The sequence below is a fragment of the Erpetoichthys calabaricus genome, chromosome 1, assembly GCF_900747795.2.
Source record: "Erpetoichthys calabaricus chromosome 1, fErpCal1.3, whole genome shotgun sequence".
Taxonomy (NCBI): Eukaryota; Metazoa; Chordata; class Cladistia; order Polypteriformes; family Polypteridae; genus Erpetoichthys; species Erpetoichthys calabaricus.
Window position 1 is genome coordinate 14,082,046 of NC_041394.2, and position 25,607 is coordinate 14,107,652.

At 43.6% G+C, this 25,607-nt stretch overlaps 1 protein-coding gene across 1 annotated transcript in view; it reads left to right on the plus strand.

Annotated features, from left to right (window-relative positions):
* The window catches only part of slc1a5 (solute carrier family 1 member 5), a 34,246-nt gene extending 18,335 nt beyond the window's left edge, over positions 1–15,911 (plus strand). Inside the window, exons 2-8 of the mRNA XM_028791010.2 lie at positions 1,105–1,147; positions 2,590–2,676; positions 2,793–2,959; positions 5,973–6,206; positions 6,294–6,488; positions 6,580–6,714; positions 13,742–15,911. Of these exons, the coding sequence (XP_028646843.2) occupies positions 1,105–1,147; positions 2,590–2,676; positions 2,793–2,959; positions 5,973–6,206; positions 6,294–6,488; positions 6,580–6,714; positions 13,742–13,991 (1,111 nt within the window). The 3' untranslated portion in view covers positions 13,992–15,911. The remainder of the gene's footprint in view (positions 1–1,104; positions 1,148–2,589; positions 2,677–2,792; positions 2,960–5,972; positions 6,207–6,293; positions 6,489–6,579; positions 6,715–13,741) is intronic.
* The last annotated feature ends 9,696 nt before the right edge of the window (positions 15,912–25,607 follow it).

The following is a 25,607-nucleotide window of genomic DNA, read 5'->3' on the forward strand; positions in this document are numbered from 1 at the left end:
CAGGTCCGGAATATATGGTGCGTATTCAGACCCCTTCGTGTATTTCACATTCTGTTATGTTGTGTTAATATTTAAATTTATGCGCCCCCTCCCCCCCACTTCAAGCAGCACTCTATACCCCAGAATGACCAATCAAAAACTCACATTTCGAATGTTTCGCCAAATTTATTTAATAATAAACTGAAACGTCACATTGAGTATTCGGACCCTCTGCTTGGCACTTCGCTGAAGCCCCTTTGTCGGCGATTCCAGATGGGAGTCTTCTTCGGTTTGTTGTGACAAGCGTCACACTCCTGGATTTGGGGGATTTTTCTGCCATTCTTGTCTGCAGATCTTCTCAAGCCTTGTGAGAAATATGGCTGGACAACTTAAGGACGTTCTCAGAGATGTCCCCTTGGTTAATGCCAAGGTGGTTAATAAAGTGTGGGATTTGGCGCCACCAATTGGCTTAATGCCTGCCCTGCAGTAAATCTTCATTTGTATTTATTTGCTTGACAGATGCTTTTTATCCAAAGTGATTTACTAAGGAGGTCAATGTAATTGAGTAACGTCAGTCTAGGAACTGTTTTGAACAAGCATAGCAGGACGGGTTTTAAAAGTGAAGAGCTATAAAGCTAGTGTAAACCTAAAGTGTGAGTCTTGCGACACTGGGAGGGAAAATCCACATGAACACCAGAGAATGTAGACAAAGGCAGACAATGATCAGGTGTGTGAATGCCCAGGATGCTAGATCTGTCTGGTAGCAGTAGTACCCACTGTGCCACCATGCTGCTGCCCTTTATGGATGCAGAAAGCGTTGGAATCCGAGTGCTTTAGTTTTATGGGAGTAATGACTGTCATGGAAATGAAGGTTAGTGCAATTGGATTCAATGTGTTTCAGGTTTGTGGAGTTTGGTGCCACCTTCTGGTGGATTGAATGATTGCTATGAACAAACTGATTTTACTCGTTTTGGATATAAATGGCACTGTGTGGTTTGCTTGTGTGTAGCTGGTATGGCATAATAAAGGGCAGTGTGGTGCTTTAAATAAATGCAGGCAGCTACAGTGTGTCCTGCATTATGAACACCCGCTACATGACTGAGACTCTGTCCTTCTTTTCCACAGGAATATATTCCCATCGAATCTGGTGTCTGCTGCATTTCAGTCGGTGAGTACACCTTTTTATTTTTATTTTTTTGGTGGTGTATGGCATCTGAAAATCACTTTTTGGTCATGGAGAAATTTTAAAGTGGCTGTATAGTACAGCAGGAGTCCATACCTTTTTAGGTGAAGCCACACCCCCTTGAACCCCGGTTCTGTTTACTTTTGATGGAGAAAAAAGGTTAGGATTTGAATTCTCATTAAAGGTCCAAATAAGGAGAGAATTCAGTTTTTGATTTTTCTGCAAACCAGAAAACGTGTGCATTTTGTTCTTTTGGGTTATTAAGTGTGGATTGATGGGCAAAAATGGCAAATGTATTTCCATTTACAATTAAATTGGCAACACAGAGCAGAGAAAGTGAAGGGTCTGAATAATTTCTAAATTCACTCTGTGTGGGTGGGTGTTTGTGTGTGGAGAGAAGGGGTACATAGATATACACATCTTCTAGATTTCAAGCCTCTCCTATACAGGGAGCATATCTAAGTATTCAACGTAGACCTACATGTATTTAGCATTCATGTTTCCCATGCACCATCTGTTGGAATTTTTTTTGGAATGCATGTAGGAATAAATGCATTGCATTTGTCATTCAGACAGATGGCGCCTCACAAACATTAGCACTGCGTTTGCGAATCACATACCAAATGGTATACTCCATAATTGAGACATACTAACTGGACAGACACACAGATGCAGACACTTGTCCCCTTTATTAAGGTGGATAAGATGTATGTCGATGGAGATACGTGGCACTGCCCTTGGTGAGCACTAACTTCATTTTGGAACTAAGACAGCCTATGATGTTGTCTTGTACAAATAGGAAATCCCCTGTGAAATGTGGCAGGGGGGAAGCGTGACGGTGGGGAATTTCACACCAGCCAAACCTACAAACACACATTCAGCTTTATATCCTAAATCTCATCATGTTTCGGTAGGACTGAACGTGTGCCAGTGTGAGTGCATCCCCCACCATTCCCTAACCTCCTTTCACGGCAGCCCTCCTCTTCAAGTGAGGATGCTGAAGTCCCTCTTGCCCGGCCGTCACTTGGGCAAATAACAAACATCCCCAAGCTCCAAATAAAAATGTGTATGCATAATTCCGCCTGCTCACTTGTCTATGTTGATCTTTGTCCTCACCATGGGTTTTCTCAAAAAAAATCCAGTCCACAGCCCAGTGATGAGGACATCTTTGAACTGGCCTAGTTTGTGTGGACTGGTGCCCACCTTGCACACCATGATTCTCTCATAGGCTCAGTACGTCCATAGGCATCCATTCTTAACCCTCATGTGATGAGGACATGTATCTTCTTCATACAGAGTCTAGTGAAAAGTCTTGCTTGTGTGTGCTAATCAGACACGTCACCATTCTCCAGTGCCATGATTAGCTCATGATTGGCAGGTTTTAAGTTCTGCACTTTACTAAAAGATTTGAATTTTGTATTTTGCAGTATGCCACCAGCTACCGATGGATCACAACGGAGAAGAATGTCACCAAGGCAGGAGTTGTCGTCAATACCACCATTGTCACGGAGAAGGTGAGCGGCTGGCAGTCCCGAGGCCTGCTTCGTCAGATCGGATGCGACTGATCATTGTGCCTTTAGTGTTTCATTTTAAATTGCAGGATTAGAACCTGTTTGTGTTTTGTGTGAAGGTTCCTGTTGGAATGGAAGTTGAGGGCATGAACATCCTGGGCCTGGTGGTGTTTGCCATAGTGTTTGGAGTGGCACTGAGGAAGCTGGGGGAAGAAGGAGAAATCCTTATTAAATTCTTCAACTCCTTCAATGAGGGGACCATGGTGCTCGTGTCTTGGATTATGTGGTAAGTGACAAGGACACTGTAGGGACACAGAAGCCTGAGTTGAAGCTTATGCCCAACATTGTATTTAATGCAGAATTCTATAAGGAGCTCAACATGTTATGTGATCTCCATATCCCGCATCAGATTGTCAGTTACTGTAAAGAAAGCTGCAGCTTGTAAACTCCTAGTTTGATGCTAAATAACAAGGAATGCATAAAACTAATGCCAAGTGTCCCATAATGCCTAGAGCCGTTTATGTAGTTTCACAGAAGTAAACCCATCCAGACTCCACACCAATAGTAATCAGATCAGAAATTCATAGCCAAGATGCCTGATCTAGAAGTCGGCAGTGCTAACCTCTCTTCTCACAAATATCCACTCACTGAGCAAATTCTTAGGACCACTAATATTAATATCAGGGTAGGACTTCCTTTGCTCTCAAAATATACCCGGTTGTTTGTGGAGTGAATTCCAGGAGATTTTGGAAAGCGTTTGAGATTGAGGTCCATGTTGACATGATGGCATCGCACAGTTTCTGCAGATTTGTCCACTACACATTCATGCTGTGAATCTTCTCTTCTACCACATCCCAATGGTGTCCTACTGGATTTGGAATCCTTTGACTGGGAAGGCCACTAAAACAACCCTGAAACTCATTGTCCCGTTCATGGAACCGGTTTGCTCTTTTGACGTGGTGCCTTGTCATGTTGGAAGTTGGCTTTAAGGGATGGGTAAATTATGGACTTTAAGGGATGCACATCCAGTCAGGTCAGGTTGGGGGGAGCCATGTACTGGTACAGAGCATCACCACACCCACCAGACGACAAAACGGCTTGGGGTTCCAGTTAACAACCCCCTAGACAGACACATGGTCCGATCCCACTCTCCAGAAATAACCATCTGTCTGTCTGTCATCCCCTTGACCTGGCCTGGTCCAGTCACTCGGGTCCTCAACAGTAAGCCGGATCACCCTCAGGGAATCGCGCCACATGGCCGTAGTGCTGTAACTGACACTCCCTCACAATGCAGGTCATGTGCCTCATTCGGGACTCAACACAAAGTGAAACCAGCGGTACCCAAGGATTCTCTGAAGAGACCAAATACCGAAGGAGTCCAGTCTTCATCTCGGGCCACTGGATAGCGTCCATGTCTCACAAACGGGAAGCACCAGGACTCTTAAAGAGTTTAGATGCACATAGTTGGCAACAATACTCCAATCGGTTATGACACTGAGATGATCGATTGGTATTAACGGGCCCAAATTGTGCTAAGACAACATTCCCCACAGCATTACCCCCACACAGCCTGGCCTGTTAACACAAGGCAGGCTGGCTGGATGCATGGACTGGTGCTGCCGTTGCCAAATTCTCATCCCTACTGTTTGTGCGCCTCTAAAGAAATCGAGGGTCATGTGACCAAGCTACGTTCCCCCACCACCTCCAAGTCTTCATCTGTCCAGCTTTGGTGAGCCCCCTGCCCCACCGCAGCCTCCACTTTTCAATCTTCTCTTCTCCTGTTGTAGCCCATCCACCTCAAGGTCCAATGTGTTGTGCATTCTGAGATTCCTTTCTCAGTTGTGATCACAGCTGCCACAGCCCCCTCTACCAGCTTCAACCAGTCTGTCCATTCTGACCCCTCTCATCAACAAGGGGTTTCCGTCCACAGAACTTCCACTTACTGGATGTTTTCATTTTCCTTTTTGTAGCACCATTTTAAGTAAACTCTTGAGACTGCTTTGTGTGAAAATCCCAGGAGGTCAACAGTTAATAATTAAATAAAATAATAATTCTTTACATTTTATATAGCACTTTTCTTACTACTCAAAGTGCTCTCCACGCAGAGAGGACCCAGGAAGCGAACCTGGGTCTCCTAACTGCGAGGCAGCAGCACTACCACTGCGCCACCGTGCCCTTACAGTTACAGCAACACTCAAACCAGCCCATCTGGTACTAACAATTACTCCACGGTTGATGCCACCGAGATCCCATTTTGTTCCTCATCCTGGTGTGATGTGAAAATTACCTGAATATTCTGACCTGGACCTTCGAGTTTTTATGCATTGTGCTGTTGCCACACGATTGGCTGATTTAAATAATGTTCCAGATGTTCCTAATCATTTGCTCTGTCAGTGCACATTGAATGGTTTTGACCAGAAAGTTGTGGTGGCAACACATTAATTAATTCACAGACAAAGAAAAAATCGGTTCAAATGCCAGCCACCGTATTCCAGCACCCGTGCAGATCCCATTGTTCAGTGGAAGACTTGACCCTTGTGGTGCCCTCTTTTGTTCTTTATCTCTTATGAGTCATCTGTGAATAAAATCCAGAGGCTCTTTAAGTGACAAATGAGGGGTATGGCTTGTACTCGGATGGCCTTTCCTCTACTAGAGAGATAAAAGGCATCCCTTCAGGGGGACCTGACCCTTAGGGGGTCCCCATGTTAAAGGAGACCTCCCAGAATAACAAACCGGTTCAAGTCAGTTCAGGGTGATGGTGGTCCATTGCAGTCTCGACTCATTAACACCCTCGTGGCGAAATGTAGACACCCCGATTATCTTAACTTGTCTAGTTTTGTGATTTTGAGGAAAACTGGCACCCCGTGTAGACATGGAGGGCATGTGACGACTCTACATGGTCCCTGACCAGCTTATGGATATGTGAGGTGGCAGTGCTGACCGCTATGCTGTTATGCCATGGCTTGGAGAATCACTAATAGAAAACTGTCCGTCATCTGGGGGAGTTAAGTGTTGATGACTGAGGGATTTCCCAATAGCTTGCACTGGGGGTGATGCAATGTCGGGAGTAAAAAAGGAGCCCACCCATTTTGCTGGCAAACAATTTGTAAGTGCAATAGAAAACTTTTTGACAATAATCTGTTTTTTTTTTTTTGGTCACCTCACTCCTCCAATCAGGTGGGCCCCTCCGAGTTGTCCTCCTACTTGCCTGGTGTTACTACTTCAGATTTGCAGTTTGGGCTGGCGTGGGTATGTGTAGTCCTTGTGCTCCGTTCACGTCGTCTTTCTTGCCTTGCCAGGTATGCCCCCTTCGGTATCATGTTTCTGGTGGCTGGGAAGATTGTAGAAATGGAGGATGTGGTCCAACTCTTCACCAGCCTGGGCAAGTACATCATCTGCTGCATCGTCGGCCACATCATTCATGGCCTAATCATTTTGCCCGTCATCTACTTCATCTTTACCCGCAAGAACCCTTACGTCTTTCTGTGGGGTATTGTGACGGCACTGGCCACTGCCTTTGGCACTTCCTCTAGGTAACTGCATGTGCACGGTAACATTTGGAGAACATCTGTAACATTGGCAAGGGGCACATCTCACTTCTTTTATTTTTGTCTATACAGCTCAGCCACTCTGCCCCTCATGATGAAGTGTGTTGAGGAGAAGAACCACGTCTCCAAGCGCATCAGCCGTTTCATTCTACCCATCGGTGCTACCGTCAACATGGATGGAGCAGCGCTTTTCCAGTGTGTTGCGGCGGTCTTCATAGCCCAGCTCAACAACTATTCTCTTAACTTCATCCAGGTCATCACCATCCTGTAAGTAGATGGGTGGGTTTTGTGTGGCACCCCAGTGGAAAGTCTGTCCCTGGCACGTGTTCTTATGGTGAATTCTTTCTGCACCCCGCAGGGTAACGGCTACGGCTTCAAGCGTAGGTGCAGCTGGTATCCCAGCAGGGGGCGTCCTGACACTTGCAATCATCCTTGAAGCGGTGGGTCTGCCCACCAATGACATCTCGCTCATCCTGGCTGTCGACTGGCTGGTGTAAGTACAGCAAGATCGTCTTTTTAACTCTTTCAAGGCTAATTCATTTTTTTATTTTCTCTCCGTCTGAATATTTAACCCCAAACACTGTTTTCTAAAAAGCATACAAACCAAACACGATATGCTTTTAACATTTAGCTTTTTAAGATCGGCTGTAACACTACTTACATACTTGCATTACTTACAGGTGCATCTCAATAAATTAGAATATCATCGAAAAGTTAATTTATTTTAGTAATTCAATTCAAAAAATGAAACTCGTGTATTCTATAAATTCATTACACACACAGTGATACATTTCAAGCGTTTTTCTTCTCATTTTGCTGATTTATAGCCTACAGGTAATGAAAACCCAAAATTTACTCTGAGAATTAGAATATTGGGCGGCACGGTGGCGCAGTGGGTAGCGCTGCTGCCTCGCAGTTGGGAGATCTGGGGACCTGGGTTAGATTCCCGGGTCCTCCCTGCGTGGAGTTTGCATGTTCTCCCCGTGTCTGCGTGGGTTTCCTCCGGGCGCTCCGGTTTCCTCCCACAGTCCAAAGACATGCAGGTTCGGTGGATTGGTGATTCTAAATTGGCCCTAGTGTGTGCTTGGTGTGTGGGTGTGTTTGTGTGTGTCCTGCGGTGGGTTGGCACCCTGCCCAGGATTGTTTCTTGCCTTGTGCCCTGTGTTGGCTGGGATTGGCTCCGGCAGACCCCCGTGACCCTGTGTTCGGATTCAGCGGGTTGGAAAATGGATGGATGGATGGAATTAGAATATTACATAAGACCCATCCATCCATCCATCCATTTTCCAACCCGCTGAATCCGAACACAGGGTCACGGGGGTCTGCCGGAGCCAATCCCAGCCAACACAGGGCACAAGGCAGGGAACCAATCCAGGGCAGGGTGCCAACCCACCACAGATTACATAAGACCAATAAAAAAAATTGATTTTTAATACAGAAATGTTGGCCTACTTAAAAGTCTGTCCATGTACGCACTCAATACTCGGTCGGGGCTCCTTCTGCATGAATGACTGCATCAATGCGGCGTGGCATGGAGGCGATCAGCCTGTGGCACTGCTGAGGTGTTATGGAAGCCCAGGATGCTTTGATGGCGGCCTTCAGCTCGTCTGCATTGTTGGCTCTGCTGTCTCTCCTCTTCCTCTTGATAGATTTAGGTCAGGCAAGTTTGCTGGCCAATCAAGTCCAGTGATACACACCATGGTCATTAAACCAGGTATTGGGATTTTTGGCAGTGTGGGCAGGTGCCAAGTCCTGCTGGAAAATGAAATCGGCATCTCCATAAAGCTTGTCAGTAGAGGGAAGCACAAAGTGCTCTAAAATGTCCTGGTAGACGTTTGGCTACGCTGATGTGACCACACAGTGGACCAACACCAGCAGGTGACATGGCTCCTCAAATCATCACCGACTGTGGAAACTTCACACTGGACCCTCAAGCAACTTGGAATTCTGTGCCTCTCCACTCTTCCACCAGACTTGATGTCCAAATGAAATGCAGAATTGACCGTCATCTGAAAAGAGGACTTTGGACCAGTGAGCTGTTAACAGTCCAGTCCGTGTTCTCTTTAGCCCAGGTAAGACACTTCTGACATGGTCTCTGGTTCAGGAGTGGCTTGACGCAAGGAGTGCTGTGACAGTTGTAGCCCATGTCCCGGATACACACGTCTGTCTATGTGAGGTGGCTCTTGAAGCACCGACTCCAGCTGCAGTCCACTCTGTGTGAATCTCCCCCATATTCTTCACAATCCTCTCAAAGCTGCCATTATTATCCCTGTTGCTCCTTCCACTCAACTTTCCATTAATGTGCTTGGATACAGCACTCTGTAAACAGCCAGCGTCTTTAGCAATGACCTTTTGTGGCTGACCCTCCAATGACTGTCTTCTGGACAATCGTCAAGTCAGCGGTCTGATTGTGTGGCCTACTGAACCAGACTGAGAGACCATTTCAAGGCTCAGGACCCCTTTACAGGAGTTTTGGGTTAATTAGCGGAGTGGAGTGGGACACCAGGAGTCTACAAGATAGAACTTTTTCACAATATTCTCATTTTCTGAGATACTGAATTTTGGGTTTTCGTTACCTGTAGGCCATAATCGGCAAAATGAAAAGAAATAAACGCTTGAAACATATCACTCTGTGTGTTATGAATCTACAGTGCATCTAGGAAAGTATTCACAGCGCATCACTTTCTCCACATTTTGTTATGTTACAGCCTTATTCCAAAATGGATTAAATTCATTTTTTTCCTCAGAATTCTATACACAACACCCCATAATAACAACGTGAAAAACGTTTACTTGAGGTTTTTGCAAATTTATTAAAAATAAAAAAAACTGAGAAATCCCATGTCCATAAGAATTCACAGCCTGTACTCAATACTTTTGTCGATGCACCTTTGGCAGCAATTCCAGCCTCAAGTCTTGTTGAATATGATGCCACAAGCTTGGCACACCTATCCTTGGCCAGTTTCGCCCATTCCTCTTTGCAGCACCTCTCAAGTTCCATCAGGTTGGGTGCACAGCCATTTTAAGATCTCTCCAGAGATGTTCAACCGGATTCAAGTCTGGGCTCTGGCTGGGCCGCTCAAGGACATTCACAGAGTTGTCCTGAAGCCACTCCTTTGATATCTTGGCTGTGTGCTTAGGGTCGTTGTCCTGCTGAAAGATGAACCGTCGCCCCAGTCTGAGGTCAAGAGCGCTCTGGAGCAGGTTTTCATCTCTATACATCTCTATACATTGCTGCAGTCATCTTTCCCTTTATCCTGACTAGTCTCCCTGTCCCTGCTGCTGAAAAACATCCCCACAGCATGATGCTGCCACCACCATGCTTCACTGTAGGGATGGTATTGGCCTGGTGATGAGCGGTACCTGGTTTCCTTCAAACGTGACGCCTGGCATTCATGCCAAAGAGTTCAATCTTTGTCTCATCAGAGCAGAGAATTTTCTTTCTCATGGTCTGAGAGTCCTTCAGGTGCCTTTTGGCAAACTCCAGGTGGGCTGCCATGTGCCTTTTACTAAGGAGTGGCTTCCGTCTGGCCACTCTACCATAAAGGCCTGATTGGTGGATTGCTGCAGAGATGGTTGTCCTTCTGGAAGGTTCTCCTCTCTCTACAGAGGACCTCTGGAGCTCTGGACAGAGTGACCATCGGGTTCTTGGTCACCTCCCTGACTAAGGCCCTTCTCCCCCGATCGCTCAGTTTAGATGGCCGGCCAGCTGTAGGAAGAGTCCTGGTGGTTTTGAACTTCTTCCACTTACGGATGATGGAGGCCACTGTGCTCATTGGGACCTTCAAAGCAGCAGAAATTTTTCCGTAACCTTCCCCCAGATTTGTGCCTCGAGACAATCCTGTCTCGGAGGTCTACAGACAATTCCTTTGACTTCATGCTTGGTTTATGCTCTGACATGAACTGTCAACTGTGGGACCTTATATAGACAGGTGTGTGCCTTTCCAAGTCCGGTCCAGTCAACTGAATTTACCACAGGTGGACTCCAATGAAGCTGCAGAAACATCTGAAGGATGATCAGGGGAAACAGGATGCACCTGAGCTCAATTTTGAGCTTCATGTCAAAGGCTGTGAATACTTATGGACATGTGCTTTCTCAATTTTTTTTTTTTTATAACATGTGCTTTCTCAATTTTTTTTTTTTAATAAATTTGCAAAAACCTCAAACTTTTTTCATGTTGTCATTATGGGGTGTTGTGTGTAGAATTCTGAGGGAAAAAAATGAATTTTAATCCATTTTGGAATAAGGCTGTAACATAAAATGTGGAGAAAGTGATGCGCTGGGAATACTTTACGGATGCACTGTACATAATACAGGGGGTTCTCAATCAGTCCTGGAGGGCCACAGTGGCTGCAGGTTTTTATACCAACTAGTTGCCTAATTAGAAAGCAGTCCATCCCAATAATGAAACATGGCACTGAACTGTTTGGCTTGTTAATGCGTGCATCCAATTCCCCTCTCATTCACTTCTAAACATTTTTTTTCACAGATACTTCATGGTAAGCATGCTAGGTGGAGAGCTGCTGGTTTATTGGTTAACTGCATTTCAGCATTAACTAATGTCTAGTTAAGAAAACAGGCAACAATTAAAACTTAAATGCAGCTGCTAAAATAGGCAATTAAAGGGTTCTGAATGGTAACAGGCAAGACAACTAAAATTATGCCCAAAAAAACGTCTTGCTTTAGTAGTAAATAAAAGGGTTCTGATAAAGAAATTGGTTATAAAATGAAAACCTGCAGCCATAGCAGATCTCCAGGACTGTAAATGAGGACCTCTGATCTACAAAGTAAGTAAAATTTGTATTTGATGGATGAAGGCACCAACTTTCATTATCAGCAAGAACTGAGTTCTAATTAGCACACTGGCTGGAATGAAAACTCGTAGCCACTGCGGCCCTCCAGGACCGTGATTGAGGAACCCTGATATATAGGAGTTTCACTTTTTGAATCGAATTACTGAAATAAATTTTTAACTTTTCAATGATATTCTAATTTGAGATGCATACATACAGTGGGTATAGAAAAGAATCCCCCCCCCCCCCCCCCCTTTGAAATATTCCCATTTTTTTGCTTTACAGCCTTAAGTGAAAACACACACACACTATTTCTTCCCAGCTTTGCTTACTCAATGCAACCTCTAACATCAAGTGAAAGATATCACAGCTACAGTTCAGAAGAATTATAACAACAAAAACAAGACGAATGAAGAGGAAATGAATAAGGGATCACCACCCAAGTGTCATTATGTTGACCCCCCTTTTGCTTTAATGACAACCTTGAGTCTGTTGGGATTCTTCTCTATCAGCTTTGCACATCTAGATTGAGCCCACTCAATATTTGCCCCCCACTCTTCTTTACAGAACTGTTCAAGTTCGGTCAAATTGGATGGTGAGCGCTGGTGGTCTGCTGTCTTCAAATCCTTCCACATATTTAGGTCTGGGCTCTGACCGGCCACACCAAGACATTCACTTTTTTTCTCCCTCAGCCACTGTGTGGTCAGTTTTGCTGTGCACTTCTAGTCTTCGTCATGTTGAAATGTGAACATTCTGTCCATCTTCAACTTTCTGGCAGAGGGTAGCAGGTTTTCCTCCAGAATTTGATATTTTGCCCCATCGATTTTTTTCCTTCTACCCTAACGAGAGCCCCAAGCCCCCCACAACAGGATGCTGGCCACCTCCATGCTTTACTACAGGTATGGTGTGTTGTGGATGGTGAGCTGCATTGGTGTACCGTTTGGTGTTGAGGCCAAATTGTTTGATTTTAGTCTCATCTGACCATAAGACCTTTTTTCCACTTGGTATCAGAATCTTCAAGGTGCATTCTGGCAAAGCTCAAACGAGCCTTCATGTGGCCTTTGCTTGAGAAGTGCGACCCTCCTGAACAAGACACACTTGTGGAGCGCTTGTGAAATTGTTGTCACATGCACACAATGACCACTCTTTGCCATCAACTCCTGTAACTCCTTCAAAGTTGCCCATTGGCCTCTCGGTAGCCTCTCTTACCAGTTTCCTCCTTGCTCTTCCATCCAGTTTGGAGGGACGGCCGCATCCCGGGAGGGTTTTAGTAGCACCAAACACTTGCCACTTCTTTATGATGGACTTCACTGAGCTCCTTGGGATTGATAAAGCCTTTTGAGATTTTTTTATCTGCATCTTCTGCCTTATGTCTGTCCACAACTCTGTCCCTGAGATCTTTTGAAAGTGTCTTGCCACCCATAGTCCGTTGTTTGCTGTCAGTGGCACTGCCAAGCAAGGGAATGAATGGTCCAGGAAGAGCTTCACTAATCACACTCATTACAATTGATCACAGGTGGAAGGAAGGCAGTAACCACAATAGAAATGGTGGGCACTGACACCTGATTGAGTTTAGCAAGGGGGGGGGGGGCCATTATTAATCTCAGTATTTCTTGTTCTTGATTTTTTGTAATTCTTCTGAACTGTAGCTCTGGTATCTTTCACTTGATGTTATAGATTGCATTGAGTAAGTAAAGCAGGGAAAAATATTAATTTGTGTGTTCATTTAAGGCTGTAAGCAAAAAAAAATGGGAATATTTCAAAGGGGGGGGGGGTTCTTTTCTATACCCACTGTACTGTACATACCTAAACATACATACAAACCAAAACCTTGTTTCTCTAACAATTCATATTCTGAAAGGTACTTTCTGGTGGGGGGGGCAGCTACCTGCCTTTTCGTTTTTGATTTCCACATCACTTGCATCAAAATCGGAGTTTGATAAGTCAGTCTGATTCAGCAATAATACGCAAAAAGCAAACAAATAAATAAATAATGCACAGAGTATTTTTTGCTTTGCCCATTCGCCTGATGTCAGCACCATTCTAGACGTTATTTATTCTAATGTTATTTACTCTACACGCTTCTCACACACACACACACACTCTCATGGGGATTTGATGTCAAGTCAATGAGTCCAACAGTCCTTCTAGCAAAGAGGGTCTCCCCATAACGTGATGGTGAGTTTGGTCGACATATACAGCGGATTATTACCCTCTACACCTGGATGTCAACTAAAGTCAACATCCCACCTCCACCCCTGCTATCCACCCTAAGAGTTACATTTCCATGCCCTCTTGGTAGTGCCTTTCTTAACAAACGCCCATTCCAGAGCAGAGCACCACAAAGACGAGGAATGTAAAAGATGGCTTTGCTGCCCCCTCCTGTTATCTATCTGAAATGCTTCAACTGCTTTATAAGTAGATGGTAACCTTATTTGAGAAATGTTGTTATTTACAGAAGCTCAATAAAGTTAGTATTCTAACAAATGCCCCCATCAGAGTAACTGAAAATTCTGCAAATGTCTTACTTGGTCTAAGATAAGAGAGCAGTGCTAGTGAAGTGCCATGGCGGTGCATTGCCGGAGCTCCAGTCGTTTGTCTTGTCACCCTTCCTGCACAGTAGGCACCATATACTGCAATACACAGATTATCAAGTGGTCTTAATCCACGTCATGAGTACTGAGCCACTCCATCCAGTCCCCTCACTGTGTGTTTTCCTCCTCCAGGGACCGCACCTGTACGGTGATCAACGTCGAGGGAGACGCCTTTGGGGCTGGCCTGCTGCAGAACTTCGTGGAGAGACAAGGACTGAGTGATGACACCGAACTGACGGAAGTCCGACTAGAAGGGGGCAACCATTCTGCAAAGAGCCCCCCTCCGCCGGAGGAAGAAGACCTGCCTCTGCTCAAGAAGGACACCGCCATCACGTTAGAAGGGGTCCTAGTTGCAGACCATGAGAAGGAGTCGGTCATGTAACTGGCCAGGGCCAACTGGCATCCTTTCCAAAAAGGACAACTTTGAAGACTGGCACCCTTGACCTTTCAATAAAGAATGGGGGTGGGAGGACTGGTAGGAAAAGACAGAAAGAAGAACTTTTAAAACTTCCATTGTTCAGTTTATGGGCCAGAAGGACTCCACAACCGCGATGGCAAGGAAGACTTGAGTCTTGTTTGAGAGACAGTTTCCCTATTTATTATCTGAGCCGGCCACCCCGGCGTTGGCTCTGCGCTCTCTTCAGACAATCCTTGGCAGACTCTCTGAGGTTTTTTTATTATTATTTGGCAGCATTCACTTGCTTTTATTATCATTTATTATTATTATTTTTCTCTTTTTGGATCACTCTCAGACAATCTGCTCACATTTCTCTTTGAAAGTTGCGTCAGAGCTGCCAAATTGGGATCTTCTTGCTCTACTTGAAGCTGGCTTCACCGACGGGACTTGTTCAGTTGTACAAAATGCAAAAGAGGCGTCTCTTCTGCCCCGTGGCTTTGATGGCTGCAGCAAAATGGGTTTCTTACCAATTTCTGTCTGTGTGTGAAACATATAGTGTGCATTTCATTTGTGTAGTCATCGACCTTGTGTGTGTGTGTGTGTGTGTTTGTGAGAGAGAGCTGAACATGTATGTATATGTAGTCTTACACACATGTGACCTGTGCCTATGGGGTGTGTGAGAGATAGCTGAACATATATGTATACTGTATGTAGTCTTACACGTGACCTGTGCCTATGGGGTGTGTGTGTGTGTGTGTGTGTGTGTGTGTGTGTGTGTAAGCGGAATGTGCACACCTATGGCACGCAGTGCGTTTTGAGTAGTGCAGTGTGTGTGGTGTGCACCAGTCTGTGTGTATATGCAGTGCAGACGTGCACTTTGCTCGGAGTGTTCACTTTTTTGTACACAGTACAGTAGTTTTCGTGTGTGTGTATGTGTAGTGTACATACCTTACATGCCCCTAGTGTGCACATCCTGCTGTGTGTGTGCATATTGTGTATATTTGTAGAAATAAAGCGCACTTTGCATTGAATTATAGACATACCGTTAACATAACGTCACATGCGTCTGTGTTTGTAGTGCCCAAGATTGCTGTTAATACAACCATTGACTGTGTGTGTGTGTGTGTATGTATGTATTTACATGATCTACATGGCAATCCTCTCAACTGTGGTCACATGTCATGCCTATGCAGTGATACTGTGATGCCCGAGAGGTCCCGGGGTTTTGATTTAGTGGAAGGTCATCATGATGGCATTCCCACTGTAGCTCTTTTTTTTTTTTTTTTTAATTCCACAATCCGAATCATTTCTGGAAATTACAAGTGGAGAGCCATGAAGCCAAGTGCCAAGAAGATGCCACTTGACTCTCCATCCACGGTCGGTCGCCCCACTCAAGACTAATGCCAGGTGTAGAGCCAGCCCCATGACTCTTAAAGAGATTGATGTCCTCTCTGCTTTTGCTGTTCCTTTTGTAGTTTTCCATGTGGAGTCTCCAGTACATGATGCCAGGCGGGCACTCAGGTTGTGCCAGTCTGGGCTGTGGTGTGTGTTGGTTGTTTTTTTTTTGTTTTGTTTTACCACTACCATTTCAGAATGGACCATGACAGCCTTTTGATTTTTCTTTTGTTCAAATTATGAAACCACTCCTGCCTGGGCTTGTACTAACTGAATGCCAGCGTGGCCATTGCCTGTGTGCCAACCGGGGAAGAACACTCCTGATCTTATTTATTTTTTATTATTCTCTCCAAGTAAAAACCTCCCTTTTTTGTGTGTGTTTTATGTTAATAGCAAAAACGGTGGAATATCCCACTTTGGCATCCCAAACCTCGTTCATTGATTTTTATTCTTCTATTCTCAATGTTCCATTTTCTTCTGAAACAGAAATAAAGACTTTGAAATAATTAATGGACTGCAGGGGCTTTTATTATTATTTATTTATTGGAACTTAGGCCACCTCACGTTTGCTTCATCTAGGTGATGGTGGTGGAGCCCGTCCAGGCAGCATCGGGTGAAAGGCAGGAGCCAACCCTGCAGTGGAGTGCCAGTTCACTCGGATAAGGGGGTCAGTTGGGCATTGATAAGTCTGGAAAATGGAAAATTGTACTTGTGAATATTTTTGGGAGCATCTTTATGAATGCGGCTTGATGATCACAAACCTTGCTTTTTCATTTTATTGCAACCACATATGAAGTGTATTTCGATTTTCTCTCACTGCATAAGTGAAGATTGTGATGGATGGCACACATGGGCAAGCATCCCTGCTGGACCAGGCTCAGGTTCCTTACCAGGCCAGGAGGCCAGGCTGATGCAAGGATTGGGTGGGCAGGACAATGTGCTCACCCAGTACACTAGGTGGCATCCTCCATGGGTGATGCTATTCATGCAAGGCATGCTGGGTATTGTAGTCCCATAGGACAGCCTTGTCGGGTGCTGTGGTTTAACAGACAGCCAGAGGACTTCTACCCAGCCAGGATCCCTGTAGAAGGGATGGACTAGGTTTGGGCTAGGGGATGGATTGGGAGAGCTGGCCTCCCCAGGGGGTAATGGAGGGGGGCTCAAGGAGAACAGTAGAGCCCTTCATGGCAGGACTGACGCCACACCCAGAAGTGCTGCTGGAAGATGATCATTGGACACCTGGAGCCCTTCTGGGTCCTCTATAAAAGGAGCCGCCTCACTCCATTTAGAGAGGCAGAGGTGGGAGGGAGAGGACAATACTTGCCTGAGGAAGAAGAGACTGAGGAGAGGCAAGAAGGTTTGTGCTTATCAACTGTACTTGTGCTGCAGGTGGGGGGAAGAAAGGAAAGTGTTTTAATAAAAGCCTTGTATGTGTCGAATTTGTGCCATTGTCTTGTGTAGGGTGGTCACAGTTGGTGCTGCCAGGAATTGCTGCAGGGAGCCAATATCCCTACTTTATGGGACTTCAGTTTCACCCAGAAATACTTGCATCAGGCTATGCCCTGGCACCGAATGTGGCCCTGGGACCAACTTAAAAGTTGGAGTCATGTATGGAGGATGGACAAAGCTTACCTGGGAGGTGAGGAGCAGAGAGAAGAATTGTTAGGTTGATGCCACTTTGGGTGCCATCATATGCACATGATTTTTGTTAATAAACCTTTTGTTTTTACTGTGAGGCTGTGTCTGGGCTTTGGGGCACTGCAGCACCCCCTAGTGGTCATAACATACACAGAACAACAACTGGAACATCTGTGGTGGTCTGCAATGGAGGCTGTAAAGACCCTCTTCACTGTCTGACCACTTTATTGGGAGGTAGATGTACTTGTCGGAAATGGAAAAACTTGGAGGCCTGGTTATGATATTACGGGACAAAGTGGGCATTGTCCATTCTGCCAGACTTTAGTGGCACACCAGGCCTGTGAAGAGAGCAGATAGAGCAGAGACCCAGGCATCCAACGCACAAAACCCCCCCTGGCATTCCAAAGTAAGTGGCTGAACTCTTCAAACCAGGATCTGCCAGGACGTCAAGGTGGGAATGAAATGTGGAGCCGACATCTGAGCAGGGGTCTCTCTGTAGACCACTCGGAGCAGAAGGAGCGAAATTCAAGAGCAACGAGGATGGAGATAAGAACTCGCCAATCAGAAGACACTCATTTTGACACTGGAATTGAGTTTAGTCCAATCAATGATATAGTATCTATCTATCTATCTATCTATCTATCTATCTATCTATCTATCTATCTATCTATCTATCTATCTATCTATCTATCATATAGTGCCTTTCATATCTATCTATCTAATAATTATACAGTGCCTTTCTTCTATCTATCTATCAATCATATAGTGCCTTTCATATCTATCTATCTATCTATCTATCTATCTATCTATCTATCTATCTATCTATCTATCTATCTATCTATCTATCTAAATATCATATAGTGCCTTTCATATCTATCTATCTAATAATTATACAGTGCCTTTCTTCTATCTATCTATCAATCATATAGTGCCTTTCATATCTATCTATCTATCTATCTATCATCTGTTATATAGTGCCTTTCATATCTATCTATCTATCTATCTATCTATCTATCTATCTATCTATCTATCTATCTATCTATCTATCTATCTATCTATCTATCTATCTATCTATCATCTGTTATAGAGTGCCTTTCACATCTATCTATCTATCTATCTATCTACACTGAAGCAGCAAACTTTGTGAAAACCAACACTTGGGTCATTCTCAAAAGTCCCACATCACCACACTGCACATCAGGACAGAAACCAAACCGTGTTTGTCCAAGAACTCTCTGAAGACCTCCGTGCTCAAATTGTGGTGAGACACAGAGCAGGACAAGGGGATCAAACCATCTCTAAAGTTTGGAGTGGCTTCAAGAATTTTGAGGTTTGAAACCAATGGGACCCCCTCCTAAGTAACTGAGTAACCAGGTGACCAAGTCTAAAATCTGTGGTGGGGGTTAGAAAGTGAGTTTTGTAGAATTCACCCAATCTGCAGACAAACTGCTAACTTCAACTGTATACTGTAACTCTACACCCATGACTGCGTAGCTAAGTACAGCTCTAACACCATCCTCAAGTTTGCCGATGATACCACTGTAATAGGTTTGATCAGTGAGGACGATGAGACGGCCTACAGGGAGGAGGTCAGACTCCTGGCAGAATGGTGTCAGGACAACAACCTCACCCTCAACATTAGCAAAACTAAGGAGATGATTGTGGATTTCCACAAACAGGCAACAGAGCACAGCCCCATCTACATAGGAGGTGAGGCTGTGGAGCAGGTCAGCAGCTTTAGGTTCCTCTGAGTCACCCTCACTGATGACCTTAAATGGGCAAGTCACACTGCAGCAGTAGAAAAGAAAGCCCAACAATGCCGCTACTTCCTCAGGAGACTGAGTAAAGCCCGGATGTCCCCCAAAACCCTGTGCAGATTCTACAGGTGTACTGTGGAGTCCATCCTGACAGGACACATCACATCCTGGTACAGCAACTGGTCAGTTCAGGACTGTAGAGCTCGGCAGTGTGTGGTGAACACAAGCACAGCAGATCACGGGCGCACAGCTCCCAGCGATCCATGACATCCACACTACACTGGAGGATCGCAGGAATCGTGGGAAGGATGGATGGATGGAAAATGTCCATTTCAAAATTAAATCAACAGCATTATGAAGTGCACAGAAAGTGAAGGAGTCTGAGGACGCACTGACTCCGCTGATTGAGTTATTGTTCCTCACTACGGAAACCACTAGATGGCAGCCTCGTCACGTCTGAGCAGAGCCGGAGGTCCATCCATCCATCCATTTTCCAACCCGCTGAATCCGAACACAGGGTCACGGGGGTCTGCTGGAGCCAATCCCAGCCAACACAGGGCACAAGGCAGGAACCAATCCTGGGCAGGGTGCCAACCCACCGCAGGACACACACAAACACACCCACACACCAAGCACACACTAGGGCCAATTTAGAATCGCCAATCCACCTAACTTGCATGTCTTTGGACTGTGGGAGGAAACCGGAGCGCCCGGAGGAAACCCACGCAGACACGGGGAGAACATGCAAACTCCACGCAGGGAGGACCCAGGAAGCGAACCCAGGTCCCCAGATCTCCCAACTGCGAGGCAGCAGCGCTACCCACTGCGCCACCGTGCCGCCCGAGCCGGAGGTCCAGTCTCTAAAAGTGACTCCCTGCACCGAGCTGTTATTTCAATGACGTCCATAATGAAAGCCATTTTAACATCACCTCGGCTTAACTCCTACAGGAATTCTTTAGAAAACTACAAGTAACTTCTTCTCCTAAGTTGCTCTGTCTTCCTATTTGTAATTAAACTACAAGACCCAAACCTTCCCAGTTGGTATGCATGGCATCTATCTAGACCTCAGTACACACAAGTCAGCAAACTGGCACTGTCCATCACAGGGCTCATTTTGGCCGAAGCCCATGGTGACTCCAAATTACCTCAGAAATAATTCAATCTGCGTATGTTTGGGGGGCGTGAGAGAGAAAAGCAGAAAAAAATGGTAGATCTATCCATTTCAAAATTAAATCAACAGCATTATGAAGTGCAAAGAAAGGGAAGGAGTCTGAGGACACACTGACTCCACGGTACTGTAGGGATTGAGTTATTGTACCTCACTATTAAGGAGTGGAGAAGAAGTGTACTGGTGCCAATATTTAAGAATTAAGGGAGATGTGCAGGACTGCAGTAACTACAGGGGTGTAAAATTGATGAGCCACAGCATGAAGTTATGGGAAAGAGTAGTGGAAGCTCATTTAAGAAAGATAGATGATGATTAGTGAGCAGCAGTGTGGTTTCATGCCAAGAAAGAGCACCACAGATGTGATGTTTGCTCAGAGGGTGTTGATGGAGAAGTTTAGAGAAGGCCAGAAGGAGTTGCATTGCGTCTTTGTGGACCTGGAGAAAGAATATGATAGGGTGAGGAGAGAGGAGCTGTGGTATTGTATGAGGAAGACGGGAGTGTCAGAGAAGTACGTAAGAGTTGTACAGGATATGTACGAGGGGAGTGTGACAGTGGTGAGGTCTGAGGTCGGAGTGACAGAGGTGGGATTACATCAGGGATCGGCTCTGAGCCCTTTCTTATTTGCAATGGTGATGGACAGGTTGACAGATTAGACAGGAGTCCCCTTGGACTGTAATGCTTGCTGATGACATTGTGATCTGCAGCGATAGTAGGGATGGTGGTGATCTCACCAGACCTGCCTCTACTGTAAAGAACCTTGGTGTCATTTTTGATTCCTCCCTCTCTTATTCCGCCCACATAAACCACATTAAGAAACTTTCTTACTTTCACCTCCATAACATATCCCATGTTCACTCCTTCCTCTCCTTTTCTAACGCTGACAAACTTGTCCATGCTTTTAGCACATCCCACATCGATTATTGTAATTCCCTACTGGCAGGTGCCCCTTCTACTCTTATATCTCAGCTCCAGCTTATTCAAAACTAAGCTGCAAGAGTCCGTACATGGACCAGCAGCAGAGAGCACATCACACCCATCCTGCTCCGCCTTCACTGGCTCCCTGTGTCTTACAGGATTGAATATCAAATCCTACTAATAACCTACAAAGCCTTAAATAACCTCGCGCCAAACTACATCAGTGACCTTCTCCATCACTATGTGCCTGTCCGCCCACTAAGGTCCTCTGATTCTGGTAATCTTGTTGTGCCCCTCACTAATCTACACTCCATGGGTGACAGCAGGGCCTTCAGCTGTATAGCGCCCAGACTCTGGAATGACCTACCAAAATTAATCAGGTCAGCTGACTCCATGAATTCTTTTAAAAAACAACTCAAAATAATTGAATTTAATATTGTTTTCTGTATCAGTAAGGTGCTGCTGGAGTATCTAAATTTCCCCTTGGGATTAATAAAGTATCTATCTATCTATCTATCTATCTATCTATCTATCTATCTATCTATCTATCTATCTATCTATCTATCTATCTATCTATCTATCTATCTATCTATCTATCTATCTATCTATTATATAGTGTATATCTATCTATCTATCTATCTATTATATAGTTTTTTTCTATCTATCTACAGTGGTGTGAAAAACTATTTGCCCCCTTCCTGATTTCTTATTCTTTTGCATGTTTGTCACACAAAATGTTTCTGATCATCAAACACATTTAACCATTAGTCAAATATAACACAAGTAAACACAAAATGCAGTTTGTAAATGGTGGTTTTTATTATTTAGGGAGAAAAAAAAATCCAAACCTACATGGCCCTGTGTGAAAAAGTAATTGCCCCCTGAACCTAATAACTGGTTGGGCCACCCTTAGCAGCAATAACTGCAATCAAGCGTTTGCGATAACTTGCAATGAGTCTTTTACAGCGCTCTGGAGGAATTTTGGCCCACTCATCTTTGCAAAATTGTTGTAATTCAGCTTTATTTGAGGGTTTTCTAGCATGAACCGCCTTTTTAAGGTCATGCCATAGCATCTCAATTGGATTCAGGTCAGGACTTTGACTAGGCCACTCCAAAGTCTTCATTTTGTTTTTCTTCAGCCATTCAGAGGTGGATTTGCTGGTGTGTTTTGGGCCATTGTCCTGTTGCAGCACCCAAGATCGCTTCAGCTTGAGTTGACGAACAGATGGCCGGACATTCTCCTTCAGGATTTTTTAGTAGACAGTAGAATTCATGGTTCCATCTATCACAGCAAGCCTTCCAGGTCCTGAAGCAGCAAAACAACCCCAGACCATCACACTACCACCACCATATTTTACTGTTGGTATGATGTTCTTTTTCTGAAATGCTGTGTTCCTTTTACGCCAGATGTAACGGGACATTTGCCTTCCAAAAAGTTCAACTTTTGACTCATCAGTCCACAAGGTATTTTCCCAAAAGTCTTGGCAATCATTGAGATGTTTCTTAGCAAAATTGAGACGAGCCCTAATGTTCTTTTTGCTTAACAGTGGTTTGCGTCTTGGAAATCTGCCATGCAGGCCGTTTTTGCCCAGTCTCTTTCTTATGGTGGAGTCGTGAACACTGACCTTAATTGAGGCAAGTGAGGCCTGCAGTTCTTTAGACGTTGTCCTGGGGTCTTTTGTGACTTCTCGGATGAGTCATCTCTGCGCTCTTGGGGTAATTTTGGTCGGCCGGCCATTCCTGGGAAGGTTCACCACTGTTCCATGTTTTTGCCATTTGTGGATAATGGCTCTCACTGTGGTTCGCTGGAGTCCCAAAGCTTTAGAAATGGCTTTATAACCTTTACCAGACTGATAGATCTCAATTACTTCTGTTCTCATTTGTTCCTGAATTTCTTTGGATCTTGGCATGATGTCTAGCTTTTGAGGTGCTTTTGGTCTACTTCTCTGTGTCAGGCAGCTCCTATTTAAGTGATTTCTTGATTGAAACAGGTGTGGCAGTAATCAGGCCTGGGGGTGGCTACGGAAATTGAACTCAGGTGTGATACACCACAGTTAGGTTATTTTTTAACAAGGGGGCAATTACTTTTTCACACAGGGCCATGTAGGTTTGGATTTTTTTTCTCCCTAAATAATAAACACCATCATTTAAAAACTGCATTTTGTGTTTACTTGTGTTATATTTGACTAATGATTAAATGTGTTTGATGATCAGAAACATTTTGTGTGACAAACATGCAAAAGAATAAGAAATCAGGAAGGGGGCAAATAGTTTTTCACACCACTGTATCTATCTATTATATAGTGTATTTCTATCTATCTATTATATAGTGTATTTCTATCTATCTATCTATCTATCTATCTATTATATAGTGTTTTTCTATCTATCTATCTATCTATCTAGTTTTTTTCTATCTATCTATCTATCTATCTATCTATTATATAGTGTATTTCTATCTATCTATCTATCTATCTATCTATCTATCTATTATATAGTGTATATCTATCTATCTATTATATAGTGTATTTCTATCTATCTATCTATCTATTATATAGTGTATATCTATCTATCTATTATATAGTGTATTTCTATCTATCTATCTATCTATTATATAGTTTTTCTCTATCTATCTATCTATTATATAGTGTATTTCTATCTATCTATCTATCTATTATATAGTGTATTTCTATCTATCTATCTATCTATTATATAGTGTATTTCTATCTATCTATCTATCTATTATATAGTGTATATCTATCTATCTATTATATAGTGTATTTCTATCTATCTATCTATCTATTATATAGTTTTTCTCTATCTATCTATCTATCTATTATATAGTTTTTCTCTATCTATCTATCTATCTAGTATATAGTGTATTTCTATCTATCTATCTATCTATCTAGTTTTTTCTATCTATCTATCTATCTATCTATCTATCTATCTATCTATTATATAGTTTTTCTCTATCTATCTATCTATCTATTATATAGTGTATTTCTATCTATCTATCTATCTATCTAGTATATAGTGTATTTCTATCTATCTATCTATCTATCTAGTTTTTTCTATCTATCTATCTATCTATCTATCTATCTATTATATAGTGTATTTCTATCTATCTATCTATCTATTATATAGTGTATTTCTATCTATCTATCTATCTATTATATAGTGTATTTCTATCTATCTATCTATCTATCTATCTATCTATCTATCTATCTATCTATCTATCTATCTATCTATCTATCTATCTATCTATCTATCTATCTATCTATTATATAGTGTATATCTATCTATCTATTATATAGTGTATTTCTATCTATCTATCTATCTATCTATTATATAGTGTATATCTATCTATCTATTATATAGTGTATTTCTATCTATCTATCTATCTATTATATAGTTTTTCTCTATCTATCTATTATATAGTGTATTTCTATCTATCTATCTATTATATAGTGTATTTCTATCTATCTATCTATCTATTATATATATCTATTATATAGTGTATTTCTATCTATCTATCTATCTATTATATAGTGTATATCTATCTATCTATCTATCTATTATATAGTGTATTTCTATCTATCTATCTATCTAAAACTCATCTGTTCAGGAAGGCTTTTAGCTCTATTTGACTTTATTACTCTTCTCTCAGTTTACTTCTCTGTCAAGATGCTCATGTAACCTGTGTGTGTGTGTGTGTGTGTGTGTGTGTGTGTGTGTGTGTGTGTGTGCGAGACCATCAATTATGTTATCTGTTAGGCTTTTTCTCTGAATTTACTGTTATAATCTTCTTTATTTATTTATACAACGCTATATACTGTATACCATGATGTTCTTTCTTATATTCTGTAAGTGCCTTGAGCATGGGAAAGGCGCTATATAAATAAAATGTATTATTATTTTTTATTATTAGGGAGCAGGTTGAGGAGACCCTGGAGAGGTGGAGATCTGCTCTAGAGAGGAGAGGAATGAAGGTCAGTAGGAAGAAGACATAATACATGTGTGCGAATGAGAGGGAGGTCAGTGGAGTGGTGAGGATGCAGGGAGTAGAGATGGTGAAGGTGGATGAGTTTAAATACTTGGGAGTAACAGTACAGAGTAACGGGGATTGTGGAAGAGAAGTGAAGAAGAGAGTGCAGGCAGGGTGGAGTGAGTGAAGAAGAGTGTCAGGAGTGATTTGTAACAGACGGGTATCAGCAAGAGTGACAGGGAAGGTCTACAGGGTGGTAGTGAGACCAGCTATGTTATATGGGCTGGAGACGGTGGCACTGACCAGAAAGCAGGAGACAGAGCTGGAGGTGACAGAGTTAAAGATGTTAAGATTTGCATTGGGTGTGACAAGGATGGACAGGATCAGAAATGAGGACATTAGAGGGTCAGCTCAGGTTGGACGGTTGGGAGACAAAGTCAGAGAGGCGACATTGTGTTGGTTTGGATGTGTGCAGAGGAGAGATGCTGAGTATTTTGGGAGAAGGATGTTCAATATAGAGCTGTCAGGAAAGAGGAGAAGAGGAAGGCCTAAGTGAAGATTTATGGATGTGGTGAGAGGGGACATGCAGGTGATGGAGGTAACAGAACAAGAGGGGACAGAAAGATATGGAAGAAGATGATCTGCTGTGGCAACCCCTAACAGGAGCAGCCAAAAGAGGGAGAAGACTATTGAAACCACTAGATGGCAGCCTCGTCACATCTGAGCAGAGCCGGAGGTCCAGTCTC